The sequence below is a fragment of the Anomalospiza imberbis genome, chromosome 28 (genome assembly GCF_031753505.1).
Source record: "Anomalospiza imberbis isolate Cuckoo-Finch-1a 21T00152 chromosome 28, ASM3175350v1, whole genome shotgun sequence".
Classification (NCBI taxonomy): Eukaryota; Metazoa; Chordata; class Aves; order Passeriformes; family Viduidae; genus Anomalospiza; species Anomalospiza imberbis.
In genome coordinates this window covers 1,773,079-1,797,622 of record NC_089708.1, presented here as the reverse complement: position 1 = coordinate 1,797,622, position 24,544 = coordinate 1,773,079, and the positions used below count along the sequence as shown (strand labels likewise).

General features: G+C 68.7%; 3 protein-coding genes and 1 long non-coding RNA gene across 9 annotated transcripts; all 4 read right to left on the bottom strand.

Annotated features, from left to right (window-relative positions):
• Positions 1 to 798: 798 nt before the first annotated feature.
• LOC137463375 (uncharacterized) lies at positions 799 to 3,127 on the bottom strand. Of its 2 annotated transcripts, none has more exons than XR_010993900.1 (3): positions 3,014 to 3,127; positions 2,298 to 2,407; positions 799 to 1,080 (listed from the first exon to the last, which is right to left on the bottom strand). It is a non-coding gene; the product is annotated as an uncharacterized lncRNA (long non-coding RNA). The 2 variants fall into 2 exon arrangements; XR_010993899.1 differs by lacking the exon at positions 3,014 to 3,127 and adding an exon at positions 2,836 to 2,929.
• Positions 3,128 to 3,587: 460 nt separating this feature from the next.
• On the bottom strand, positions 3,588 to 6,966 carry C28H8orf58 (chromosome 28 C8orf58 homolog). Of its 4 annotated transcripts, none has more exons than XM_068174520.1 (6): positions 6,851 to 6,946; positions 5,620 to 5,741; positions 4,340 to 4,980; positions 4,168 to 4,255; positions 3,897 to 4,000; positions 3,588 to 3,819 (listed from the first exon to the last, which is right to left on the bottom strand). In XM_068174520.1, the coding sequence occupies exons 2-6, from the start codon at positions 5,663 to 5,665 to the stop codon at positions 3,736 to 3,738; spliced, it is 963 nt and encodes a 320-aa protein (XP_068030621.1). In that variant the 5' UTR covers positions 5,666 to 5,741; positions 6,851 to 6,946; the 3' UTR covers positions 3,588 to 3,735. The 4 variants fall into 4 exon arrangements, with proteins under 4 accessions (XP_068030621.1, XP_068030620.1, XP_068030623.1 ...); XM_068174519.1 differs by having other exon boundaries at positions 5,616 to 5,741; positions 6,851 to 6,940; XM_068174522.1 differs by lacking the exon at positions 5,620 to 5,741 and having other exon boundaries at positions 6,851 to 6,966.
• Positions 6,967 to 7,906: 940 nt separating this feature from the next.
• PDLIM2 (PDZ and LIM domain 2) lies at positions 7,907 to 14,120 on the bottom strand. 2 transcript variants are annotated; one of them, XM_068174403.1, is made up of 11 exons: positions 14,029 to 14,044; positions 12,663 to 12,880; positions 12,477 to 12,582; positions 11,936 to 12,087; positions 11,527 to 11,596; positions 11,353 to 11,444; positions 11,213 to 11,258; positions 9,485 to 9,636; positions 9,055 to 9,200; positions 8,874 to 8,979; positions 7,907 to 8,432 (listed from the first exon to the last, which is right to left on the bottom strand). In XM_068174403.1, exons 3-11 carry the CDS (start codon positions 12,567 to 12,569, stop codon positions 8,237 to 8,239), a joined length of 1,053 nt encoding a protein of 350 aa, XP_068030504.1. In that variant the 5' UTR covers positions 12,570 to 12,582; positions 12,663 to 12,880; positions 14,029 to 14,044; the 3' UTR covers positions 7,907 to 8,236. The 2 variants fall into 2 exon arrangements, with proteins under 2 accessions (XP_068030504.1, XP_068030505.1); XM_068174404.1 differs by lacking the exon at positions 12,663 to 12,880 and having other exon boundaries at positions 14,029 to 14,120.
• Positions 14,121 to 14,314: 194 nt separating this feature from the next.
• SORBS3 (sorbin and SH3 domain containing 3) lies at positions 14,315 to 22,123 on the bottom strand. Its single transcript, XM_068174448.1, is given in 21 exon segments — positions 14,315 to 14,730; positions 14,817 to 14,923; positions 15,011 to 15,090; positions 15,174 to 15,614; positions 15,693 to 15,818; positions 15,893 to 16,007; positions 16,155 to 16,201; positions 16,290 to 16,369; positions 16,459 to 16,574; positions 17,867 to 17,922; positions 18,509 to 18,595; positions 18,699 to 18,740; positions 18,819 to 18,903; positions 18,978 to 19,092; positions 19,164 to 19,227; positions 19,299 to 19,522; positions 19,609 to 19,714; positions 19,805 to 19,954; positions 21,245 to 21,381; positions 21,384 to 21,500; positions 21,503 to 22,123. Coding segments are annotated over 21 exon segments (2,466 nt in total). The 5' UTR covers positions 21,612 to 22,123; the 3' UTR covers positions 14,315 to 14,668.
• Positions 22,124 to 24,544: the final 2,421 nt, after the last annotated feature.

Here is a 24,544-nt window from a genome sequence, read left to right as displayed (position 1 = left end):
ACCGCCGGGGCCGTGCCGGTGCCGGTGTCACCGCCGGGGCCGTGCCGGTGCCGGTGTCACCGCCGTGCCGGTGTCGCTGTCACCGCCGGGGCCGTGCCGGTGCCGGTGTCACCGCCGGGGCCGTGCCGGTGCCGGTGTCACCGCCGTGCCGGTGTCGCTGTCACCGCCGGGGCCGTGCCGGTGTCACCGCCGGGGCCGTGCCGGTGCCGGTGTCACCGCCGGGGCCGTGCCGGTGCCGCTGTCACCGCCGGGGCCGTGCCGGTGCCGGTGCCACCGCCGGGGCCGTGCCGGTGTCGCTGTCACCGCCGTGCCGGTGCCGGTGCCGGTGTCACCGCCGGGGCCGTGCCGGTGTCACTGTCACCGCCGGGGCCGTGCCGGTGTCACCGCCGGGGCCGTGCCGGTGTCGCTGTCACCGCCGTGCCGGTGTCGCTGTCACCGCCGGGGCCGTGCCGGTGCCGCTGTCACCGCCGGGGCCGTGCCGGTGCCGGTGTCACCGCCGGGGCCGTGCCGGTGCCGGTGTCACCGCCGTGCCGGTGTCGCTGTCACCGCCGGGGCCGTGCCGGTGTCGCTGTCACCGCCGGGGCCGTGCCGGTGTCGGTGTCACCGCCGGGGCCGTGCCGGTGCCGCTGTCACCGCCGGGGCCGTGCCGCTGCCGGTGTCACCGCCGGGCCGCTGTCGCCCTCTGCCGCCGCCCGGCCGCCACTGCAGGGGGGGACACGGGGGGCTTGGGGTGTCCCTGGGAGGGAGAGCCGGGATCGAACATCGCCCGTGGGGGCGCGGGGAGGAAACGGCGTCAGAGCGCGAGGAATGGAGGTTGCCCGTGCAACAGAGGCAATTTCGGCCTGAGCTGGCGCCTTTGAGGATAAGCAGAGGCTGCCTGCTGTGTCCTGGGGTGAGCAGGTGCTGCCTGGGATAAGGGGTTGGAAGCCCACCCTGGTGAGGTTCTGGTGGAGATGATGAAGGTCCCTTCTCTGCCTTGGGGTGGCACAAGGCTCCTGCTGCTCCAGGTGAGGGCACACGGCTGCAGACACCAGGGAAACCATCCCCACCTCTTCCCACCAGGACCTGGGTTTGGCAAACCTGCACGAGACAGGGAACGGCGCTCAGGGGTGTCCTGGGAAGCCCAGCAGGAAATGGGGATGGAACCCCTAAAACCAAACCTTCCCTTCCCAGCTGGTGCAAAGGGGATGGAACAGAGCTGTGAGAATGCTGGTGGCTGTCCCCAGTGCAGGGACACAGTGAGGTCCCCCCCCAAGAGCATCCCGTGCCAAGGCTCCTCCCCAGCTCCCAGCAGGGAGAACTTCATCCCTCCCTCTCCCCTTGGCTGTTCCTTCCCAACCACATCACATGCCAGGCCAGGTTTAAGCAAAATAAACCCAGTTGCCACGGTTACCCAGAGCAGGGATGCTAAATATACAGAATATAGATATTTATATATGTATTTAACTGCCACGCACAGAGCCCGTGAGCCTGAGCAAGGGACACGCTCCCCCACGGGCTCTGAGCCCTGCAGACCTCAGTGTGGCTCCCAAATGGGCAAAGATCCCTCTGTGGCCTGGACTCCTGCCCAGATTCAAGCCGCCCTGGGCTCACCTGAACCCACCTGGTGGCTTTGTCTACGTCACTGTCACCTTGTGTGGCACAACCAGGCCTCCCCAGCCACCTCGTCCCCAGCATCCCACCTCTCCAGCACTCAGAGCATCCACAAATCCCAGCTCCTGGACCCTGCCATCAGCTCCTCCTGCCCTCCCAGCACTCAGGAGAGGGATGTCACCCATGGAAGCTTAAACCCAGGCGTTCCCAGGGATTCACTCTGCCTACTCTCCGCAGTGGTTGGGGAGGAGAATTCCATCTTTTATAGTAAAAAGTGGATAATTACCGGGTTTTGCACCACCCACAAGATCCCAGCGTTAATAGGGAGAGCTGGCAGGAAGGAAAGATTCACTCTACGATGAGGAATGTGCTCGGCCTCGGTGGCTGAGGCACCCCTGGGTGAGGTTCATCAGCACTCAGACCTCCAGGAGCAGAGGGAAGGGAAGGATCCCCAAGAGGATCCGTGCGTGGCAGTGGGGCCATCCCAGCATGGGGAGCATCCCCTGCTGATGAGCAAATCTTCCTCCTTTTTCCTCCCCATCAGGAATTCGGAGCAATCCCAACTGTCCCCTTTCCTCCCCAGATCCCCTCGGGACAGGTCTAGCAGATACCAGCCCACCACCAGTCCCAAGGATTTTCCTCACAAATAGGAGGAATTAGCCCTTTCCAGGCCTGCCAACAGCAGCACACATCTGGATCCACACCTTGATTTTCCTTGTCAGATGCTCGGGAGCTTCCCCTTGTTCCAGGTGTTTCAGGGGTGTTGGGTTGGGAGAGAGAAGCTCATACCTCCTTCCTCCTCCTCACCTGGGCCCTGGAAAGAGAATCAGCATCCCCTGGACCACCCTCAGCAATTTCCTTGGGATCAGCCACTGGGATTCAGCCAGAGTCCCAGGTGAGGGGGAAGATGGAGGTGGCAGAGGGGCAGCAGGGGAGGGGGTGCCCAGACCCCCACCCCACACCGGGAACACCCAGCCGGGTCCTTCCCCCACCTCCCCGAGCCCCTCCCTATTGCTCCCCACCCTGGGGGGCTCAGGAGATCAGACCGGGGGAGATGGGAAGGGGTTTGATGCTGGAAAGGGGGGGGAAAAGGCTAAAACACACACACCCCCTCCAGCTGTGCTCCAAAAACCCTTCAGCACCCCTGATCAGGCTGTGACCCAGCCGGGGGGCATTGCCAGGGACCCCCTGTCCCCCCCAGGCCCTGCCATGAGGGTGGACACGGCGGGGACGAGCACTCACGGTTCCCGGGAAGGAGCGGCGGGATGCAGGACGCTGCGGCTCCAGGGATGTCCCCAGGGCGGCCGGGTGCGAGCGGTGCCGGGAGGCGCCGCGGGATTCAGCGCTGGGAAGGAAAAAACTCCAAGTGACAGTAGGAAATCGGCAGGGAAGGGGGGGAAAGGGAGGGATAACGGGATACCTGATGGGAGAGCGCCTGGCCGGGGCTCGGGGCAGCATCTTCCTCACCTGCAGCACCGGCCCGTCCCGCGCAGAGCTGCTGACACCACGAGGGGCTCCGGCAGCGCCAGAACAGCATCGAACAGCATCGAGCCCCCTCCTCACCCTCCTCCTCTACCCCCCAAACCGGGGGGCCCCCCTCGAGAAAGCAGCGATGCTCCCGGGAGCATCATCCCCGCCGTGGCGGGGACCCCCGGCGCCCCCTGCCCTCCAGCCCCGCTCGGAGCAGCCCGGGGGGCTCCGGGGGGAGGTTTCGGGGGAAGGACCCCGGCGGCGGGACTCCCCCACCCCCAGGAAGCCGGACCCCCCCGCAGCCTGCCCGGGGCTGGGCGGGGAGGGGGCTCGGGGGAGAGGCAGGGGAGGGGGCTCGGGGGAGAGGCAGGGGAGGGGGCTCGGGAGCCGCTGGGACAAAAGGGGCGGAAAAGCCGTCGGAAGTGATGCGGCAGTGACGCGCCCTCGCGTGACGTCACGCCGGGGTATGGGGCGTGACGTCACGGCGCGACAGCAAGCACCTCGCTAAGAGCCGCCTCTTGATCGGTGAAAAGACTTTTATTGGGGAAAGGAAAAGAGGTGAAGGGGGTGCGCCAGGCCGGGGACCGGCCCCGGGCTGGCGTGACGTCATAGGGTGAGGTGTGACGCAGTTCCTCCATCCAGGTGTGGCGGTGGGAGCCGGACCCCCCCATCCTACCTGCACCGGCCGCCCCGCAGGGAGCGGCGGGTCAGGCGGGTGAGCAGCACCTTCACCCGGCCCCAGTGCGAGCGCCCGTCCTGCCGGGAGAGGGGGCGATCAGCGGGGGGGACCCCAGGGGGGACCCCGCCGCTCCCCGACCCCCCCCCGGCTGTACCTTGTCCGGTGCCGGCACACCCGCCCCGCCCTCGGAGGGGTCCAGCAGGCTGGGGGAGCTGACCGAGTGTCCCCACAGCCTCCGGCACGGCCCAGGCTCGGCTGCTGCAAGGGGGAACAAAGCTGGTCAAGCCTGAGGGCGGGGGGGCATCGTGCTGCCATCCCACATGCCGTCCCCCCCTCTCACCTGGCGCCACGCCACCCCATGGCAGCGCCGGTGCTGCCATTCCCGCACCCCGCGGTGCCATCGCTCCCCAGCCCGCCCCGCTCACCTGGCGCCTGGCTGTCCGAGCAGGAGCGCGGCCGGAACCCCTCACCCCTCCAAGTGCCCGAATCCTGCCTCGGAGGCTGCCGGCTGGGCTGCGGGCGAGGAGAGGACAGGCAGGGTGTAAGCTGGGACCCCCGCACCCCCTCCCCTCGAATCCCCCTCCTCCTGGCCCTCACCAGGGTGGCCGGGCGGGCGCAGCGGGCTCCGGCCGCCTGCTGCCGGAGGGCGCGGTTGTCCTGCTGCAGCCGCGCCAGGCGCTCCAGCATCTGGCACACGTGCTCCAGGTAGCGCAGCCCCTGCCCCGACACCGCGGCCTCGGCCGCCGCCCGGGGGTCCCCAGGCGGCCGAGCCGCCCCGGCCGCAGCCGCCGCCGCCTCCTCGGGGTCCCGCGGGGGCTCTGCCAGGTCGGCGGCGCTGGCGCTGCGCCGGCTGAGCTGGCGCGGGCAGCGCTGCCTCCTGCTCCGCTGCGCTGCCTGCAGCAGCCTCCTGCTGGCCGAGCGGCTCCGGGGTGTCCTGGGGGGCTCCTCCTCTCCGGGGGGCTTCTCCGCCGGGAAGCCGTCCAGGGAGAAGCTGCTCTCGGAGCCCAGCGGCGTGCAGGGCGAGTGCTCGTTGCTGGCCATCTCCACGCCGGAATCCTCGGACTCGAACTTGAGGAACCTCCCGCCGGCCGGGGGGCTGCTGGGGGGCTGCGGTGGCGGCGTGGGGGGTCCCCGGGTGCTCATTCCCCGCGGGGGCTGCCGCGGGCTCTCCTGCAGCCGGCGGTAGACGCTGGCGGAGGTGCGCACGATGCAGCTCTCGGCCGACTCCCAGGGACCATCTGCGGGGGAAGGGAGGACGGGTGGGCTCAACCGGGGTGTCCCTGGGCAGAAAACTGAGTGCCCACCACCCCTCCAACCCCCCCCGAGCCCCCTACAGCAGCTCCAGCCGTGCCCAAGGCCGCTCTCCCCCCTGCCCAGCAGCTGGGAATACTCTCCTACCACCCCAGTGTGTTGTCGCTACTCCCCAGAAACAGCCCCGGCCTCCACCATCCTCCTCCTCCTCCCAAACTGATCTGCTGGGGGGACAGCCACGGCCCCCACCCTGACCTGGGCAGGGCTTTTGAGCCGGGTTTTTCCTGTATCCCACTCCAGCGCGGTGCCAGCAACCCAGGACACAGCACGGCCGTGGGATCCCGCATCTGGGATGGCTCCAGGGACCACCAGCTCCTCGCACTTGTCCCCATAGGATGGGTGGCATCGCCAGCGGGGATGTGCCCCCCGACACCCCGCAGCTCCAGATGGGATCGCGGTGCATCCATGGCAAGGTCTCGGCATTCCTTGCCCAGCACTCCCTTCGCAGCCAGGCCGCGGGCTCGGGGAGGTGGCAGCGGAGCTTTGGCACCTCCTGCGGGCTGCCCACCCCGCAAAGCCCCGCTCGGGGGCTTGACCCCCCCCCCCCCCACCTCGAACGCACTCACAGCAGCTGAACCTCCTCTTCCAGACGGCGCGGGAGCCACCCCACATCGCCGAGAGCCGGAGCCGAGTGCCGGGCGCGCGTCCCGGCGCTCCCTTTTATAGCCACCCCAGCCGGCGACGGGCCCTGTATCCAGAGGCACCTCATTACAGGACCGGTTCCCAACTGGTTCCTCGCAGGGTTTGGGATCGGCGATACTGGCTGGGCCAGTGGTTAAGGACTCCCTTCCCACCCCAGCTGGGAAGGCGAGAGGGTTGTTTGGGCGCCGGCAGGCAGCCAGGTGCCGCCTGCATCCCTCCGAACTCCAGAAAACTCAGGGCTCCAGCGTGGGCTGAATTCACCGGCCGGGGTTCCCAGTGCTCCCAAATTCCTGCCCCTCCTGCAGCCACACCACTCACCGTGCATCCCTCGGGGGCTGGAGAGGCCGAGGGGAACAGGGAAGTCGCGGTCAGCCCCGGGACAATCCGGCCCTTCAGTGGGATTGAATCCCAGCAATGCCGGGGAGCAGCCCGTCCGCCCCAGCAGGATTGAATCCCAGGAATTCCGGGGGGCAGCCCCTCCACCGCAGCTCCGCGGCTGCTGCCAGCAGCCCAGTGCAATCCCACACGCTGCAATTCCACAGGCTCCAGGTCCCCACGTGCCAAGGGGCCGCTTCTCCCGCCACCGCGGGGGCGTCACCGGAGCCCCACCGGCGTGGGGGGCTCCAGCAGGGCGAGAAGGGGTGCGGGGGGTTCCCATCAGCTCCTCCTGGGGGTGCCCCCCACGTTGGCAGCTCAGTTCCCAGAACCTCCCAGACGTTGCTGCTGGTGGGGTCCCGGCACAGCCGGAGCTGTGGGCACACATGGAAATGAGCCCTGGATTTTGGGGACCCCCACACCGCATTCGGGGACAGGAACCAGCCCATCAGCCCAAACATGGGAAGGGAAAACCTGAATTCCCAGAGTTGCCGGTAGTCTGGGCGCTTCCCAGCAGGGAGTGGGATGAAAACCAGGGCTCCAGGGACCCCCTTTAGCACAAAATTGGGGGTTCCAGGGAACCCCCAGGTTCCTTCTCAAGCACAGACACAAATTAGGGTTCCAAGGACCCCAGGTTCCCTCTCCAGCACAGACACCTCAAAGCAGAGATCCCTGAGGATCCCCTCCAGCATGATCCTGGCAGGCTGGAGACCCCGAGGGAACCCCCAGCCCCGGCCAGACGCGGGGGGGCCCCCATAGCCCCAGGGGCCACCGACTCACCGAGGTCTCCACGGAGCGGCTGCACCGTGAAGGCTCCGCGGCGGCGCAGCATCCTCGGGATGTACCGGGAGCGAGGGGGTAAAACCGGGAACAGGGAGCACCGGGAGCCGGGCAGGGAGCGCGGGGGCAGCTCCTCCGCTGCTTTATGGGGCAGGGCCGGGGGGCGGCACAGCCCCGGGGCGGGGCGGGGGTGGGGGGGCCGCCCCCTGCCCGGGCGGCCCCTACGCCCCCAGCCCCAGGAGGGGCTGTGTTATCCCAGGAGGGCTTAAAGCGTTTATTCCTCTTTTTCCCGTGTGGAGAGGGCAGGAGACGGGCAGGACCATCATCATCATCCTCCCTCCCTAGGTGTCATTGAGCCGTGGAATGATTGGGTTGGGAAGGGACCTTAAAGCCCACCCAGTGCCACCCCTGCCATGGACACGTTCCACCATCCCCGGCTGCTCCCAGCCCCGTCCAACCTGGCCTTGGACACTTCCAGGGATCCGGGGACAGCCCCAGCTGCTCTGGCATGATTAATTGGGAATTCGATGGTGAGAGCTCCATGACCGAGCCCGGGGCTCACGGGAGGCTGTGGCACACCCCAGACAGACCCCAGTGAGACCCCAGGCAGGAGCGGAGCGGGGGGTCCTGGCTGTCCCTGCTGCAGAGGGGCAGGGGAAGGGACAGGTCTCTCCCAGGCCGCTGATAACAGCAAAGCCCAGATAACAGCAAAGCCCAGATAACAGCAAAGCCATCTCCGTGCACGCTGGCACGGAGGGCGGGGAGCGGCGATAAGAGCACCTGGAGCAGGACAAAGGCCTCGGCCAACAGCCCCCAATAAACCCGGACACCTCCCAGGGAGGCCGGGAGCAGGGAGGGGCCATTCAGCCCTGCGGGCAGCCCTGACCTTCCCGGGAGCAGGACAAGGAGCGGCACCGGAGCATCAGGACCCCACCCCGGGTGCAGGCAGGAGGGCTGGGGGGTCCCTGTCTGCACCCCACGTTTGGGGTAGAACCCTCCTTCCCCCTGCCCTGGGGTCCCGGCACAGAGCAGACACGGCAGTGGAGCAAATATATATTATATTTAAAGAGAATCTGCTTTAATTCCTCGGAGAAGCCCTTTGCAGTCAGTGCACAAGCGGTGCCAGCCCCCCTCCGATACCCAAGTGCTCAAGCGACCCCGCCCTCAAGGTCCCCTCGGTGTCGCCCAGGCTGAGAACTCACCCAGCTCATCACACACACACCCACAAAGGGGGCGGCTGCACCACGACCCCCCCAGATCTCATCCATCCCCAGCCTGGCAGCGTCCTCAGCCCCCCAGCCCAGCCCTACCGCAGTGGGGTGGGACAGCCCTGGGGTCACGGGGGATGCTGGGGTGTCCCCACCACGCGGTGCCGGTGGCCGGGGCTCAGGAGCGGGGGGACACGGGCCGGGGCACGGGCCCCCCCGGGGGTCCCTGGTAGCGCAGGCGGGCGTGTTTCTCGCAGAACAGCTCGTCCCCCACCCAGAAGTGGCCGCGCATCTTCAGGCTGAGGCCGCAGTCGGCGCAGGTGTAGCAGGACGGGTGCCGGTAGCGGCCGTCCTGGATCCGCACCGCCTGTGTCCTGGGGGTGTGGGGACAGGGGGTCAGCCGAGCCACTCCGTGTGTCCCCAGGGCCCCCTCCCACCCGGGCTCAGCCCTGGAGCGATGGCCCTGATCCTGCCCTGGCCCCACTCACACCCCAGGGCCGCCCCCATTTTCACCCTGAAGGAGCAATGGCGAGGATGGATCCTGCCCTGGGGCCCCCAGGCCCCCAGCCCCATTCCCACCCCATCATCAGCCCCATTTTAACCCCTCCGGCAGTGAGAGCTGGGGTGGATTCTGCCCCGGGACCTGCCCCACCCACACCCAGGATTATTTTATCCCCGCCGGGAGCAATGTCAGGGACAGATCCTGCCCCGGGACACCCCCGCGCCTGAGAGCAGCCCCTTCTTGGCTTTGCCAGGAGGGATGGCAGGGGCGGACCCGGCCCCGGGACCCTGCCCAGGCCCCCAGCCCCACTCACGCGATGCTGCTCCCGCACTTCTCACAGACGTGCAGCTTCTGCACCCCGGCCACGGGCTTGCGGGCACCGGCCGAGAGCCGGCTGGGGAAGGGGGCTGCGGGGCCTCCTGGGGGGACACGAGGCCATCAGGGTCCTGCCACCCCCGTGCCAGACCTCCCACCGCCCTCCGTGCCCCCCTCACCTCCTTCCTCATCCTCCAGAGCCTCCTGGAGCAGGCGGAAGGTGCTGGATTGCCGCGGGGCCGCCCGCAGCTCCCGGTTCTCCTGCAGCATCTTGTAGACCTCCGAGTCCTCCTCCAAGCGCCTCATGGCCGGCTCCGAGCCCTGGCTGCGGGGCGCAGCCCGAGGGGAGATTTTGGGGGGCTTCCCAGCACCCGGATTCCAGGATCCACCCGGCTGCACCCCACAGCCCGTCCGCCACCTGCTCCCTCCAGCCCGGGAGCTGCCCCAGCCTGCCCGGCCCTCCCACGGCCACACCTGCCTACAGGTGAGTTAACCCTTTCCACGGGCTCCCTCAGCACCCACGGGTGACAAACCGGCGTGGGGACATGGGGCTGGGGGCTTCCCTGCCGCGGGTTCCCCCCCCTCCACAGCCCCCAGCCCGCTCCGTACCTGTGGCAGGTGCTGGGAGAGGGGGAGGAGAGGCGCCTCTCCCTGAGGGTTGCCCAGGGGTTTTGGGGGGCTCCGAGCTCCGGTGAGGGTGGGCGAGGGGGTGGAGGCAGGACGGGTCCCTGGGAGCTGCTCTGGCGGCTCAGGCGACGCTCCTGCCAGGGGGAGAAGCGAGGGATGTCCTGGGGGGGCCGGGCTGGGGTGGGGCACTGCGGCAGCCCCCCAGAATGGCCTGGGGGTGCCCACAGACCCTCCCTCTCCCCCCAGGCACCCCAAGGACAAGTGGACCGGGCCCAGGGGCTTTCCCCAAGCCCAGAGGGATGCAGGGATGCTCCGTGGGGCAGCTGCTTTTCCTTCCCACCCAGGCTGGGGTCAGTGGGACCCCCCAGAGGGGCCAGGGCAGCACCCCCACCCCACAACCCAGCGCCTGCGCCCGTCCCCTCCCCTCCATCTGCTCCTGCTTAGCGGCCCCGGCGAGGCCGGGAAGCGGAACCCTGGGTAAGTGGAAGCCGATGTTCCCGGGAGCAGCTGCCACGCAGATGGGAATGAATCCCCGCGGGACCCCGGCGTGGGCACAGGGACCGCCTGCCTGGACCCGTGGAGAGGGAAAGGGGCAGCGCCGAGGCTCCGTGGGGTCACGAGGGATGAGCTAAAATTAGGCACGGGAGGAGCCGGGCCTTGGCCTCATCCCTGGCGGCATCCAGCGCCAGCCCGGCCTGGGATGCGAGGAGGAGTGGGATGGATCCAAGGGCAGCCATCCCCTCACCGCCCCTGGAGCACAGGGGCTTGGCTGGGGGCTCCGGGCCCTCATGTCCCCAACCCTGTGGCGGAGCTGGGAGGGACCCTCCGGGGCAGGGATGGACCCTGTGGGACAGGGAGGGACCCTTCGGAGCCGGCACCAAAGCAAACAAGGAGCTGGGGAGGAAGGAGGGAGCGGGCGGCCGGAGGAGCCAAGGGGCGGCCGGGGCTGCGGCCAAAGGCAGCTGGGAAGAGCCGCGCTCGGGGCCGCCGCGCTTCCCAATTTGGGCTTGAAAAACAAGAAAAAGAGAAAGCGGGGAGGGAGGAAAGGAGGGAGACGCCAAGCCCGGAGCCAGCGGCTGCCCGCAGGGAGGATGGGGCAGCCGCGGGCATCCTGGGACTGAGCTCGGGGGTGGAGGAGGCATCCAGCCCCCGGGCATCTCGATCCCACTCCCGGCGCGTCCCGATCCCACTCCCGGTGTCCCACCGCGGCGGGGGTGCGCCGGGCCGCGGGTCCCTGCCCGGCCAACACCCCAGTGCCCCGGGCTGGCGGGAGCGGGGCTGGGCCTTCCCAAACTGGTTTGGCCTCCCCAGGCTGGCGCCGCTGCCAAGAGGAGCAAAACATCCCTGGGCAGGTGCGGCGGTGCCCGCGGGGCCGGGGTGCTGCCAGCGCGGCGGGGAGGGGACACCGGCGGCACCCACCGCAGACGGGGACCCTGAGGGACAGCGGGGCTGGGCGGTGACGTGGCCGTGGGGGTGCAGAGGGAGTGGTTTGGGGGCTCAGAGTGCAGTGGTTTGGGGGCTCAGAGTGGAGTGGTTTGGGGGCTGAAAGGGGGAAGGTTTGGTGGTTCAAAGCAGGGTGGTTTGGGGCTTAAAAATGGGATGGTTTGGGGGTTCAGAGGGGGATGGTTTTTGGGTTCAAAAGGTTTTGGTGTACTGATGGCCCCCCAGCATCTCTGCCTGGCCCCTGCAGCCCCCCAGCTCCTTGCTCACCTGGCAGAGGCCGGAACAGGTGAACTCCTGCTCCAAGGGCTGTGAGCTGGGGGAGAAAACGGAGACATCAGGGGGGTCCCTGGCCCTCCCCAGATCCCTCCTCACCCCCAGCCCCCACACACAGCCCGGTGCAGCCTTACCTGGCACTGCCAGGCGGGTGGGTGAGGCATGCCAGGCTGGGATCGAGGGTTCTCAGGGCACTTTGGCTCTCACTCCGCATCCACAGCGTGTCCTGGGGAGGGGAGAGCGACACCAGCAGCTGCCACCAGCGCTGGCTGGGGGGCCGGCGTGTGCGGGGGCTGCCCGGGGCTCACCTGGAAGCGCGTGGCCAACCTCTCCGGCGAGGTGTCCCCGTTGGTGTGGCTGGGAGATGGCACCGGGGACCTGAGGGCCAAAGGAGAGCAGCAGAGTTTGGGATCTGCCCCAGGAGCCCAAAACCGCTGTGCACAGCCCGGTGTGACCCTCCCCTGCAGCCCCAGGAGGCGCAGAGAGGCAGCAGCTGGGTCCCCAGCTGGCCAGGGTAGCGGCTGCCAGCGCTGCCTGGCCTCGTTAGCACCCGACTCCTTAATTAGAGAGCCGGGACGGGCTCCCGCGGGGATGGCACCGCCCCAAGAGTCACCGGGGGTGGGGAAGCAAGTGACACACACGTGGCCGGGGACCCCAGCCCGCGTGCAGACACCGCTGGCACCCAGGGCCAGGTGTGCGGGCTGCCCCAGCACCCACCTCTCCACCTCCAGCTGGAGCTGCCCGGGACTCTGCTTGATCTTGTTCTGCGCCTCCACGTTGAGCATCTCAGCCGTGCTCTCCCCATTGATGGTGACAATGACATCCCCCGGCCGCAGGTCACCCGTGGCCGCCTTCCCGTGCTCCGTCACCTCGGCGGAGAAGGGGACATGGGACTGACTGCCTCGGTGACCCCCCCGTGCAGTGCAGCATCCCCCGTGCAGCCCCAGTCCCTGAACCCCACCCTGCTGGGATGCTCCCACCCACCGGAATCGCCAGGGCTCTGCCAGAACAGCACCAGACCCTCTGCCAGGAGGGGACCACGGCCTTGGAAACAACACCCGGAAATTTGGCACAGCCCAGCCCAGCCCAGGGGCCACGGGAGCCCCCCCCCCCCCGCCGCCATCGCCCGCCGTGGGCCGTTCCCACGGAGCAGGATCCCCCAAGGACACAGCAAACAGGATCCGCTCCCCGGAGCAGCCTGGCCCGCCCGGAGCCCTCGCGGCCCTCCCCGGGCCGGGGGACACGTGGGGCCTCCTACCTTGGAGACGGTGATGGGTTTCCCGAAATCTCTTCCTCCGGAGATGCGGAAGCCCCACGGGGCCGGGCCGGGCAGTGTCACTGTCACCGGCATGGCAGCGGCAGCTCTGGGTGGGCAGGAGCGAGGTGTCAGCGATCCCGGGCGCCGAGGGGATGAGGCAGAGGGGACCCCCCTCCTCCTCCCCACAGACCACACAACGAGGGCCTCCCGGTCCCCGCTGCACCCTGAGGGTCCCCAGCGCCGGCAGCGCTTTCCTTCCGGGGAGGGGACCCAGGTCCTCGCAGGGTGTCACCAGCCACCTCCGCTTCCTCTTGTCCCCCAAGGCTGGCGGCTTCCTCCCCCGGGGCCAGGGGGTCCCAGGCACCCGGCGGTGCAGCTGAGACAGCCAAGGTCGTTCCCAGAAGCTGGAGCGAGGCAGGAAATCGGTGACGCCTTGGCAGCAAGGCCAGCGCTGTGGCCTGGCAGAGCCGAGCCACTGGGGTTTGGAGGGGAGGATGTGGCAGCGAGGGACGGGTTCTGCTGCTCACCACAGCAGGATCCGACACCCAGCGAGGACCAGCAGCCCCAGTCCTTCATCCCACAGCAAATCCACACCGGTAAAGGACGCTGAGGATCCCCCGGGGGTGGCACGGGGTCCCCATGACACCCCGGTGAGCGGTGCAGCCCTTGGCTCCGATGGGATGGGTGGGAATGGGCAGCCGCATCCCCTAAATCCACACCAGATCCCATCCCACCACAGCCTGGGAGACCTGGGCAGCCCATCTGGAACCGGGCACCCCGTCCGGCACCGGGCACCCCATCCGCAGCCGCCGGGAATGTTAAAAATCCCAAGAGCACAAAGAGGGGCTTGAGAGGCTGCCCGGAAGAATTTCCTGGGCTGGGCTTCCAGCGCCGGGAGGAAACCCCAAACCCCCTCCCCATGCCCAGCCCCGCTCAGCATCCCTGGGCAGTGAGGGCTGCCAGCCCGGGCACCCCCGTACCCAGCTGGGCACCTACCCCAGACCCCCCGACAGCCCTGCACCTTTCCTCCGGACCCTGCACCCCTTCTTTAGACACTGTCCCCCACCTCTCCCTTATGTCCCCTTCTCCTGCACCCCTCCTCCATCCCTGCACCCCTTCTCCAGTTCCTGCACCTCCCCTTCGTGACCTGCACCCCTTCTCCATCCCTGTCCCCAGCTCTGTCCGTGCTCCCCTTCCCCACCCCCTGCCCCCCTCCTCGGCCCCTGCACCCCACCTGTGTCCCCGCTCCCTCCCGGCTCTGTCCCCGCCGCACAGCGATGTCTTTGTGCCCGCGGCGACTGGCGGTGCCGCCTGGCACCCGCGGGGCGAGCGGCGGGGACGGGCGATGCCAGGAGGCGCGGGGACGTGGGGACACAGGGACTTGGCACTCGCGAGGATCCGGGGACGTGGGGACTTGGGGACACAGTGACGGGACCTGCCCGCACATCCCTCTCCACCCCCGGGCACCGGGACCCCCGACGGACGGACACCCCCGACAGCCGCAGCCGGCGCCCCCCATTCCCCCGTGCCCCCCGCACCCCCGCGCACTCACCGGGGCGGCCGAGCCGGGCGGCCCCGCGGGGCTGCGGAGCCGAGCGCGGCCCCGGGACGGCACCGCCTCCTCGGGAGGAGCCGGGCCGGGCCGGGCTGCGGGCACGGCCCCCCCCCGACGGGGCGCACGGCGGCGGCTGGGCCCGCCCCGGCGCGGACCGGGACCGCCCGTGGGCGTGGGGGGATCCCCGCGGCCCCACGCAGCGTCCTGCCGCCGCTCCCCGCCCCACAGCTCCGGTGGGACGTGTCCCGGCACCGGCTCCTCCCCAATCCCGGCACTCTCAGAGTCGGGCTGAGCTGAGCTTTAATGACGGAAAAGAAGCGAAGGCGACTCCCGGACACGGACCCACATCCCGGGCCACGGCCGTCATGGTCAGGCCCGGCCCCGGCCAGAGCCCCGGGGCGACCCCCGGAGAGGTGGCAGCGGGCAGCGGTGAGGAGGGGGCGGGTTAAGGCACTGGGGAGGGGGAGACACCCCGCGCTGGGGGCATTTGTCCCTGTTAGAAGCAGCCCCATAGGGGCGGGAGGGAGCTGGAGGCATTTCATCCCCGTGGGGGGCACGGGGGGGACACAGCGTGGCCGAGGCGGGACAGGGGAAGCCCCCGGCCCCACTCCTCCCCCGGGGTCCCCATGGCCGCGGGTCACACCGGCGCCACGTAATTCCCGGGGAAAGTGCCGAATTTCTGCGTCCTCCTGGACACTCCTGTGGGTAAAAAGACGCGGAGAGGCAGTGAGGGGTGAGGGTGGCACCTTGTCCTCATCCCTGTCCCCAAGGCGGTGGCCACGCACCCACGAACCAGCCGTCGTCGCATTGCTGCATGACATCCACCCGGTCCCCTTCCAGCAGCTCCAGCTCGTCGGCGTTTTGGGGCCGGTACTGGTACAGTGCCCGGTACCTGCGAGACAAAGCATGGGCAGAGCGCACCCCCCACGGGTCCCTCGTGGGGACACCGCGCCCCGGGGACGCTCCTGGCCCTGCTTACGGAGTCCACCGGATTTCGGAGCCGTTGTAGGACGGGGCGGGCTCGGGGCGGGCGCTGGTTTGTGCCGCCGGGGTCGGGCGCTGTGGGGGGACACGGTGGGTTCAGGGCGGCACCCACAGCTCCAGCGGTGCCGGGGCACGATGCCAGGGCGGGGGGCACTCACCTGCTCGGGGGTCCAGGCGGGACGCCAGGGCTCCTGGGGGTGGGTGGCCGCGGGGTGTGGGGGGCTGGCAGAGGCCACCAAGGAGCTGGGGGTGCCAGCGCGGGGCAGCTTTGGAGAGGGGGGGAAGGTGGCACCGAGGTGGCGTGGAGAGGACGGGCGCCCGCCCGTCACCCCGGGACCCCGCCTCGCTTCCCGGGGGGAGCCGGAGGGAGCCTGGGGGGTGCGGGGACCGGGCGAGCGCTGCAGGGACGGGGATCCGGCCGAGGGCCGGGGGCTGGCGGGGGCGGGAGAGGAGGGGATGTCCTCGGCCGTGGTTTTGACCCGCGGCTCCTTCAGCACCTGGACGTAGGTGGCGGGGAAGATGCCTTGGCGGCTGGTGCCCGAGATCCGCCCCTCGTACCAGTTCTCGTTCACCCGCCGCACCAGGCAGATCCGCTCGCCCTGCCGCGGGAGCAGAGGGCGGGTAAGCACGGAACGGCCCGGGATGGCCCGGAACGGCACAGCACGGAGCGGCGGTACCTTGCGAAAGGAGAGCTCCACGTGCAGATCCCCTCGGAAGTTGTAGAGCGCCAGCGCCTCGCCGTATTCCAGCACCTGGAGCGTGGGAGCCTTGATGGGCTTGGGCACCTCCGTGGGGGGCAGGATCTGGGTGGGACACGCGGGTGAGGGGCAGCGCCAGGACCCCCCGGGCCCGCTGTCCCCTCACAGCCCGGGCTCACCTCCACGTAGTTGGAGGGGAAGATGCCCACGCGGCCGTGGTGCTCGCCCTCCAGCCAGTTCCTGTCCACCTCCTTGTGGATGTAGACGATGTCCCCCTTCTGCAGCGTCAGCTCCCTGCAAGGGACACTGTCACACCTGTCCGGGGGCACAGACCCGTCCCCGGCTCGGCTGGCAGAGCCACCCCCCGTGCTGGGGCTCCCCCAGTCCCCATCTGTCACCTGAGTGGCACGGTGGGACCCCAGGGGTGACCCCAGTGCTTACTTGGGAGACTCAGCTTGGAAGTTGAACTTGAGGCGAGCAGCTTTCATCTGGAGAGGGAGAGGAGGGGTTACAGGGACACACCCCCAGTCCCGGCCATCCCAAATCCCACATGGGATGGGACCGTCCCAACCTCACCTTTTTCTCCTCCCTCTTGACGGCCTCCACAGGGTCCCCCAGGTCCGACAAGCTGGGGAGGGTCCCTGGCCTGAGGGTGTCTGTGAAGAGAGGGGTGTCACCAGCTGGGGTGATGGGGATGCCCTATGGCAGGGCTTGGGGGGCTCAGGAGGGCTAAAGGGGGGCTCACCTCTGCCAGGGCTCCGGTCACTGGGCAGCCCCAGCCCACCCCGCTCCATGCTGGGGGTGGCAGGTGAGTGGTGGGTGGCAGGGGGGCTCCACAGCCGGGGCGGGGACAGGGGGTTCCTGTGGGGTGACAGTGACTCAGGGCAGGGCTGAGCCTCCTGTCCAGCCCTGCTGCCATGAACCCTCCCTGCTCTGACCCTGCTGCCCTGGGTGGCGGGGAGGGCAGGACCCTTGGTCCCACAGAGCAGGATATCGAGGTCCTGTGAATTGCATGGACCAGGACCTCTGGGCCTCATGGACCAGGACATCAGGGACCCTCAGGACTCCTGTGTCCCATGGGTTAGGGTTAGGACCATGGGCCAAGCCCCCTGGACCCCTGGCTTCCACAGACCAGGAATTTGGGGTCCTCCAGGACCAGGATCCCTGCATTCCATGAACCAGGATATTGGGGTCCCCCAGAACCAGGACCCCTTGGTCCCATGGATGAGGATATTGGGGTCCCCCAGAACCAGGACCCTGGGATCCCATGGCCCAGAACCACTGGGTACCCCAGTGTGAGGACGCCGGGGTCCCCCAGAACCAGGACCCCTGGATCTGCTCTCTTCACCCCTCCAGGGGCTCCTCCCAGAGGCAGCCAAGCGGGACAGGTCCAAAGTTTTCCGGCAGCGCCGGCAGCGCGGCCCCGCTGCCGCCGAGCAGGAAGCGCCGGGGAGGGCTAATGAATAACCCCGCTCCGGGGGGCACTTAAAGAGCCCAAATGCGCCCCCCAAATGCTCCCCCCAAGCCGGAGGAGGGGTTGGGGACGGGGGCAGCCACCCCCCTGTGCGCCCCTGAGGTTACGGCAGGTCCTACGAGAGGAGCCGCTTGTTTGTTTGTTTTCCTCCCGCTGCCGCGGCACAGAGCGGTCTGTGGGGACACGCCGGGGTTCCCACCCCATCCCGGGGTGCCCATCCCATCCCGGGGTGCCCATCCCATCCCGGGCTGCTCCGGAACTCGCCGGCACAGCTGTCCCCTCCCTGTGCCCGTGGGGACATGGGGACACAGCGGTGGGAATCCAAGCGCCGTCACCTCCCCTGGGACGGAGCCAAACCCCGGGACACGGCGTCCCTGCTCCAGGGACGGGGGAAAGGGTCAGCCCTGCTCCGGCCCCGTCCCACCCGCCGGGCAGCCGGCCCGGCGCCGGCTCCCACCCGTGCCGGGGTGTGGGGGGGACCGGGGGAGCAGCGCTGCCACGGAGGGGTCCGCGGGGATCCCGGGGGGGATGCCGGGGGACTCCCACCCCGCAGGACGCTGCAGGGACAGCCCGCCCGCCACCCCCAGAGCGCGGTCCTGTCCCTCGCCTCGAGTGGGGTCTGGGCAGGGGGATTTGGGGATTTGGGGGTGCGGGGGGTGGGAGCGGCCGCTGAACTCACCGAGCAGCCGGGGAGGCCGGAGCAGGGGAGCGAGCGGTGGGAGCAGCCGCCGGGCTCTGCCGGGAGGAGCGGGAGGGGGTGGGAAAGAAAAATTAATCATCCAGGAGGCCGAGTCTCGGCGGGAAGCGAAGGAGTCCAGCTCGGCTGCGCCAATAAACCGCCGGACGGACGGACGGACGGGCTGGGTCCTAGAGCCCCACAGCCACGGCCACGGCTCCAGGCCGCTGAGCAGCCGTGCGTGGGTCCAGATGTGCGGGGAGCCAGACAGGCAGGCACCGAGCTGTGCACGCATCCAGATGTGCGTGCAGCTCGCTGTGCATTCACCCGGCCGTGCAGGCATGCAGATGTGCAGGGCTCCAGCCGTGCACGCATCCATCCAGTTGTGCATGCATCCAGCCGTGCGTGCACCCAGATGTGCGTGCACCCAGATGTGCGTGCACCCAGATGCGCGTGCACCCATCCGAGTATTAATCCAGATGTGCGCGCATCCGGCCACGCGTGCATCCAGCTGCGCATCCCACCACGTGCGTGTCCAAGCCTTGCACAAAGGCTGAGCCCACAGCTGGATGTGCCCACAGCTGGATGTGCCCACAGCTGGATGCCCTGCAGGGACCAAGGGGCAGCAGGAGGGGCCTGGGGTACCTGGCGGGGGGTCCGGCGCGTCTCCATGTCCCTCATGTCCTTGTCCAGCTCCTCGCTGAGCTGCTCCAGCTCCTGCTCCAGCAGCACCTGCACGGGCAGGACGGGGCTGTGGCGGGCCAGGCTGGCACTGCCGGGGGGCACCGGGGCCCCGCTGCCACCCCCTGCCCCCCGCCCGCCACCACCACCTCACCTCGATGGACTGAGCCCGCTTCGGCCGTGCTGCTGCCGGGGTCTGGAAAGGGCAAGGGGCCGGTCAGGGGTGTGCCCACCGCGGTGCCCACCCCCTCCCCGTGTGCCAGGGCCCGCCTACCTGCTCCCGCGGAGAGAACTTCCCTGGTTCGTAGTCAAAAATGCTGCCAGGCTCAGCAGTGGCACCGGTGGCACCCCAGCGGGTCCTGTGGAGGACGGGAGGGGTTCAGCCACCGCAGCCCCCACCCCGTGGGCACCCACGTCCCTGTGCCACGCTCACCAGTCCATCCCGTTGGGCATTCCGGGGGGCTCAGCTGGGGCCGAGCCCCTCCTCCGCGGCTTGGGGGGCGATGGAGGCGCCGTGGTGGGGCAGGAATGGGTGTCCCAGTCGGGCTCTGAGGATGGGGGAGGTGAGCGGGCGCCGAGCCGTGCCCGCTCTGTGCCACACCCACACACCTGGGCTCACCTGGCAGCTTGCGGTGGATCTGCCGGAACATGCTGCGGTACCAGTCTCGGGGGCTGTCGACGCTCTGGGGGGGACACATTGGGGTGGTGAGGGGGTGACAACGGGGTGACACCCCCGCCCCGCGCCCCCACTCACCGAGCGTGAGGCGAGGGGCATCCCCGTCTCGTCCACGGGCCCGATGCCATCGTACTTCACCCAGCGCCTCTCCCGCCGCTTGCTGTCCTTGGTCCAGGTTGCCGACCAGCCGGGGGGCCGTGGGCACGTGGGGGCTGCCCTGGGGCTGGGTGTGGGGTGGGCGGGCACCTGGGTGCTAGGGGCTTTTGCCTCCTTGGCTGGCCAGGTCTGGTACCACTCGTTCACTGGAGACAAGGTGAGCACGGCTCAGGTGAGCAGCGCTCGGGGGAGCCCCCAGGGGAGTCCCCAGGATGCTCAGGGCTCTCTGTACCTGAGCTCTTGGGAGCTCCCTGGCTGTTCTCGGCGGTGCTGCGGCTCTCCGGGTCATGGAAGTGGAAGTTGAGGGTGTTGGAGCCGCGGTGGCGGATGACGGGCACCTGTGGCACAGGGAGGGGCTGGCACAAAGGATTGGGGGGGTGCAGCCCCCCCGAATCTCCCAGCACGTGTCGGCCCCCAGCCCCACTCACCCGTGTCACCGTGTGCTGCGGGGACACCTGCAAGGGAGGGTGGAGGCGGGGAACGTCCTCCACACCCAGAGCCGGGCTGGGGTCAGGGGGCAGGAGCCGGCCCGCCATGGCCGGGGGCAGCGGGGATGGTGCGCGGGGGCTGCCCGTGCCCTGTGGGAAAAGCAGCTGTGCTCACGGGCCCTCCCGTGTCCCTGTTTTCTGGGCATTCCCAAGCTTTGCCAGAGAGATGGGGGCTCAGATGGGGGCCAGCCCCACTGCTGGCAGCATCCCCTGTTATTCGGAGGCACAGGGGACGCCATGTGTGGGGTGACAACAGCGGTGGCAGCGTCCCCAGCTCGGGGAGCCTCGCGGTGCCAGGGGAAGCAGCTGTTCCTGTTCAGAACCAGCCCTGGCACGGGTCCCCACCGCCTTTTCCGTGCGGCTCCAGACCACCCGCCCCTCTGCCTGCCCCGGCTCTGCACGGATGGATCCAGCCCGCCGGGCTCTTCGGGAAGAGCACGCCCGGAGCGGGTCGGGGCGATGGCTGTGCCGCGTTCCCATCGGCCGGGAAGAGCACGCCCGGAGCGGGTCGGGGCGATGGCTGTGCCGCGTTCCCATCGGCCGGGAAGAGCACGCCCGGAGCGGGTCGGGGCGATGGCTGTGCCGCGTTCCCATCGGCCTGACGTCCCGGCGCGCTGCCCTCCCGCCCGGGCACGTGGCGGCAGCAGCGTCGCCCGCCCGGGAGCGCTGCCAGGGCCGGGAACACGACAGGGCAGAAATATTTCCCCGCCCTGCAGCGCAAACAGGGAGGGAGAGGGGACGGAGGGACGGGGAGCCGGGAACGCGCGGCCGAGCCCGGCACCGCCCGCCGGGAGGGCGATGCTGTGACTCACCGCGGACCGGCCGGGGGGCAGCTGGTGGGGACGGGACCCCCGCAGCCGCTCCCGACACCGGGATGGCTCCGGAGGCGAGCGCAGCACCGGGGCTTTTGGGGGACACCTGTGCCCTGGCTCGTCCCTCACGTCTCTGTCGCCACCCCGGCACCGGCGCTCGCAGGTGCCAGACCCCGCCTCAAACGGGGCATCCTGGGGGGCTGCCGGGGGGTGCCAGCCCGGCACGGTGCCCGCTGTGTGTGTGGGACCCCCAAATTTGGCTGGCGGCACCTCGGCTCCCTGTTACCCACACCGCTGGAGGCTCGGCAGTCCCAAGGCTGTAATTAATGCTAATCACCCCCGTGGGGAAACTGAGGACCGGGGAAGGATGTGCCCCGGGGCACAGAAAGTGGGGTTCAGGCTCCCATCCCCCCAGGGCACCCCAAAAACCTCCACGCCATTCCCAGCGCAGCGCCCACACGGGGCTCGGCCCCATCCTTCTCCTCCTTTAGAATGTCCCCCAAAACCTGTCCCCGGGGTCCCCTCGGGGCCTCCCCTCCTCGCCGCCCCCCCCCCAGCCAGCTCTTACCTCCTGGGCGGTGCCAACGGGGGCCCCCGGGAAGCACCGGGGTTTTGGGGAGCAGCCCCGGGGTGAGCGGGACGGAGCTGCGAGCGGCAGGGAGGAAAAATCCACGGCACGAACTTCGCCGGGAGAAGGAGCGGGGGGGCCTCAGCGCATCGTGGGGGGCTGGCGGGGAGAGCCCCCCCGGAGCATTCCCCGGGAGGGTCGGGAGGCACCGTCCTGCCCGGCGCTGGGTCCCCGTGTGCCCCGGCCCCCCCAGGGTGCGCTGCCCCCCCAGCGCTCCCCGCTCTGGAGCGGGGCCGGCCCATTCAGAGTTTCCAGTGACATTTCCAGGGATGGGATCCAGGGAATGGAGCCAAGAGGCTGAACTCATCCCACGCCCCGCGCACGCGTTCCCGCGCACCCGGCCCCCGCTTACGAAACGGGGCGAGCCCGGCGTCGCCGGCCCCCCGGCGCGATGGAGACGGGGACTCGGGGGCGATTTTCGGGAAAGGATGGGGAGGGAAGTGCCGGCTGGAGGTCGGGACTGAGGGGAGGAGTGGGCTCTGTGCTCCTGTGGAACTCCGAGCGCCGGGATGGGGCCACAGGGAAAGCAGAGCCCCCATCCTCACTGCCGCCCACTTTCCCACGGGTGACCCTCCATCCCCTCCATCTCTCCATCTCCTGCATTCCTCCATCCCCTCCATCCCTTCAAGCTCTCCATCCCCCAAGGATTTGGGCACTGGGGACCCCCATGTAAGCCCCCCATGCCCTGCCAGTGTCCCACCTCACCCCCTCCAGCGTCACCGCTTCCCCATCCGATGGAGAAGGGGATTTAGGGGGGATTTTTGGAAGAGGGTGAGGAGGGAAATGCTGAGAGGTGAGGACCGAAGTGGGGAGTGGGGTCGGTGCTCCTGTGCCCACCCATGCTCTGGTGTGGGGCACAGTCAGAGCAGAGCCCCCATCCCCACTGCACCCCTCCATCCCCTTCATCTGCCCATCCCTAAGGAATCCGGGCGTGGGTCCCCCACGGAACACCCCCGTGCCCTGCCCTGCGGGTGCCCCGTGTCCCCCCTCGTCCCCTCGGGCAGCGCTCGCACCCACCACTCACCCAGCGGCCACTTCCTGCTCCCCTAAACTGCTGACACCCCCAAAACGGGGCTGCCCCAGCCCTTCCTCATCCCGTGAGCTCCCACGTGAGCTCCGGGGGGATGGTGGCTTCGCTGCCACCCCTCGGTCCCCACCAAGCCACCGCTCTCTGCTGCTGGGGACGAGGGGGACGATGGCAGGAGCCCTGGCTGGCTGCGATACTGTGCTCGGGGGACACAGGGGACACAGGGGACACAGGGGACACAGGGGACACAGGGGACACGGGGGACAGAGTGTCCTCCCCCCGCCACGGCCCTGAAGGACGCAGCTCCCACCCCAATGCCGTAGGAGTGACGGAGCTCCTTGGTGCCAGCTGGGGACACCGTGGCGAGGACACAGGCTGGGACAGGGGCTGATCCTGCTGGAAAACCCCGCGGTGACAAGGGCAGGGATGGCAGCAGGGCCGGGGAGGGTTAAACCCAGCGAGGGGACCCCCGACCCCATCCCTGCTGCCAAAGTGTGGCCATCCCCTCCAGGTCCCCTCCAGCCCACCAAGTGACATCTCTCGAGGTCGCAGCACCCGCTGGCGATGCGAGGAGCAGCCGCTTTCACCACAGCCCCCCTCGGGGTGCCAACACCCCCTGCCCAAACCCCCTCTCACCTCCGGGTCCGCACGCACCGTCCCTGTGCCCGGCGAGGAGCCTCCAGCGCCGGCCCTGCCTCGGTCCCTCCCTCCCCGCGGCTCCCAGCACCAGCCTCCGCTCACAGATAAATATTTAACGCGCAGCCCGGGCCGGGATTAACAAAGGGCGAGTGTTTCCTGTTTGCTCAGCGCGGCGATGCCAGCCGGGAATGTGCGGCCGGCCCCAGGGATGCTCCCAGGGATGCTCCCGTGAGCAGGGACGTGCCGGGATCCCCCCGCTGCCGAGCGCGGGGTCTGCGAGAGGTGCCGGGGGTTGGGGGCTCCCCGGTTTGGGTGGGAACACCCAGGAAAAGGGTGGGAGAGCCGGAGCGTCCTGGCCCGGGCGTGCCCTGGACTCATCCGGCGGCTGGGAGCGGGAATGCTGAGGGGAGGAGCAGGTGGGAAACGGGGAGCACGTGGTGAGCTGAGCTCGAGGCCGGCGCTGAATTCCCGAAGGAAAAGCTGCCGCGATTGGGATGACGGCCTGGAGCCCTCCAGAGCTCATCCCGAATTCTTCGGCTGCCACTTGGGAAGAGGGGATGGATCCCAGGTGTGGAAGCCAGAGGTGGGAGCCACAGCAGCTTCCTGGGAATGCTGGTGATGCAGGAGGGGGATCCCTGGGCAGGATCCATGGAACTGTGACCATTTAGGATCCATCCAGATGGATCCCGACCCCAGGGCTGCTCCCTGAATTCCCTCTGTGGAAGGAACACCCCCAAAAGGGACAAGGAAGGAGCCGGGGTGGAACAAGAGCTGGCACATCCCGTCCTGTCCCTGCTGGCACCGCGTTATTTACCCAGGGAAGGACGAGGAGCAGGAGCCGAGAGCTCTCCAAATGCAGCCGGGAGCCGCCGCTCCGCGTGTGCCGACGTGCCGGGGCTTGGAGACGCCATCTGGGCACTGCCCCAGCCCTGCAGAGGCTCTAAAACCCCCCAGATCCTCCCTTCTGGCAGCACAGGAAGCCCCCTCAGCCACCCAAAAAATCACAGTGGAGCGCAGTGACTGTGTCAATTTTTAACTTTTTTTTCTTTTTTTTTTCCTCCTTAAAGATGACTCCGATTTACATTGAGACAGTTCTAACAAATTCATTCCTTGTTTCACAAAAAAAAAAAAAGAAATTATATTAAATAATTTCTGCCAATAAATAACATTTTCACCATTTTTTTTCTCCTTTCAACAGAACTAAAAAAAAAAAAAAGAAAAAAAAAGCAAGAAATAAAAATAAAAATTAAAAAGGAGGCAGTCTCCAGGCAACGGGCGTATGATCCTTCAGCATCGAGAACCCTAAAATCACCACCACTGCACCCCTGGAGGGCTTCAGGTCCTCCCTGGCCGAGGTTTGGTGGGATCTGCATCCCTGCCAGCTCCCCTGGCCAGGCGGGATCTGTGCCAGAGGCAGCCAGAGGGGTTCTCCCAATCCCAAAACGAAAATTAAGCTTGAACTCAACCCACCACCCGCCCCATTGCCGACTCCCCTCCTTGGACATGCACCTTGCTAGAACATGCAAAAAAACCCAGGCTGCGGGGAGGTGGGGGCTTTCCCTGGATTTGGGGGC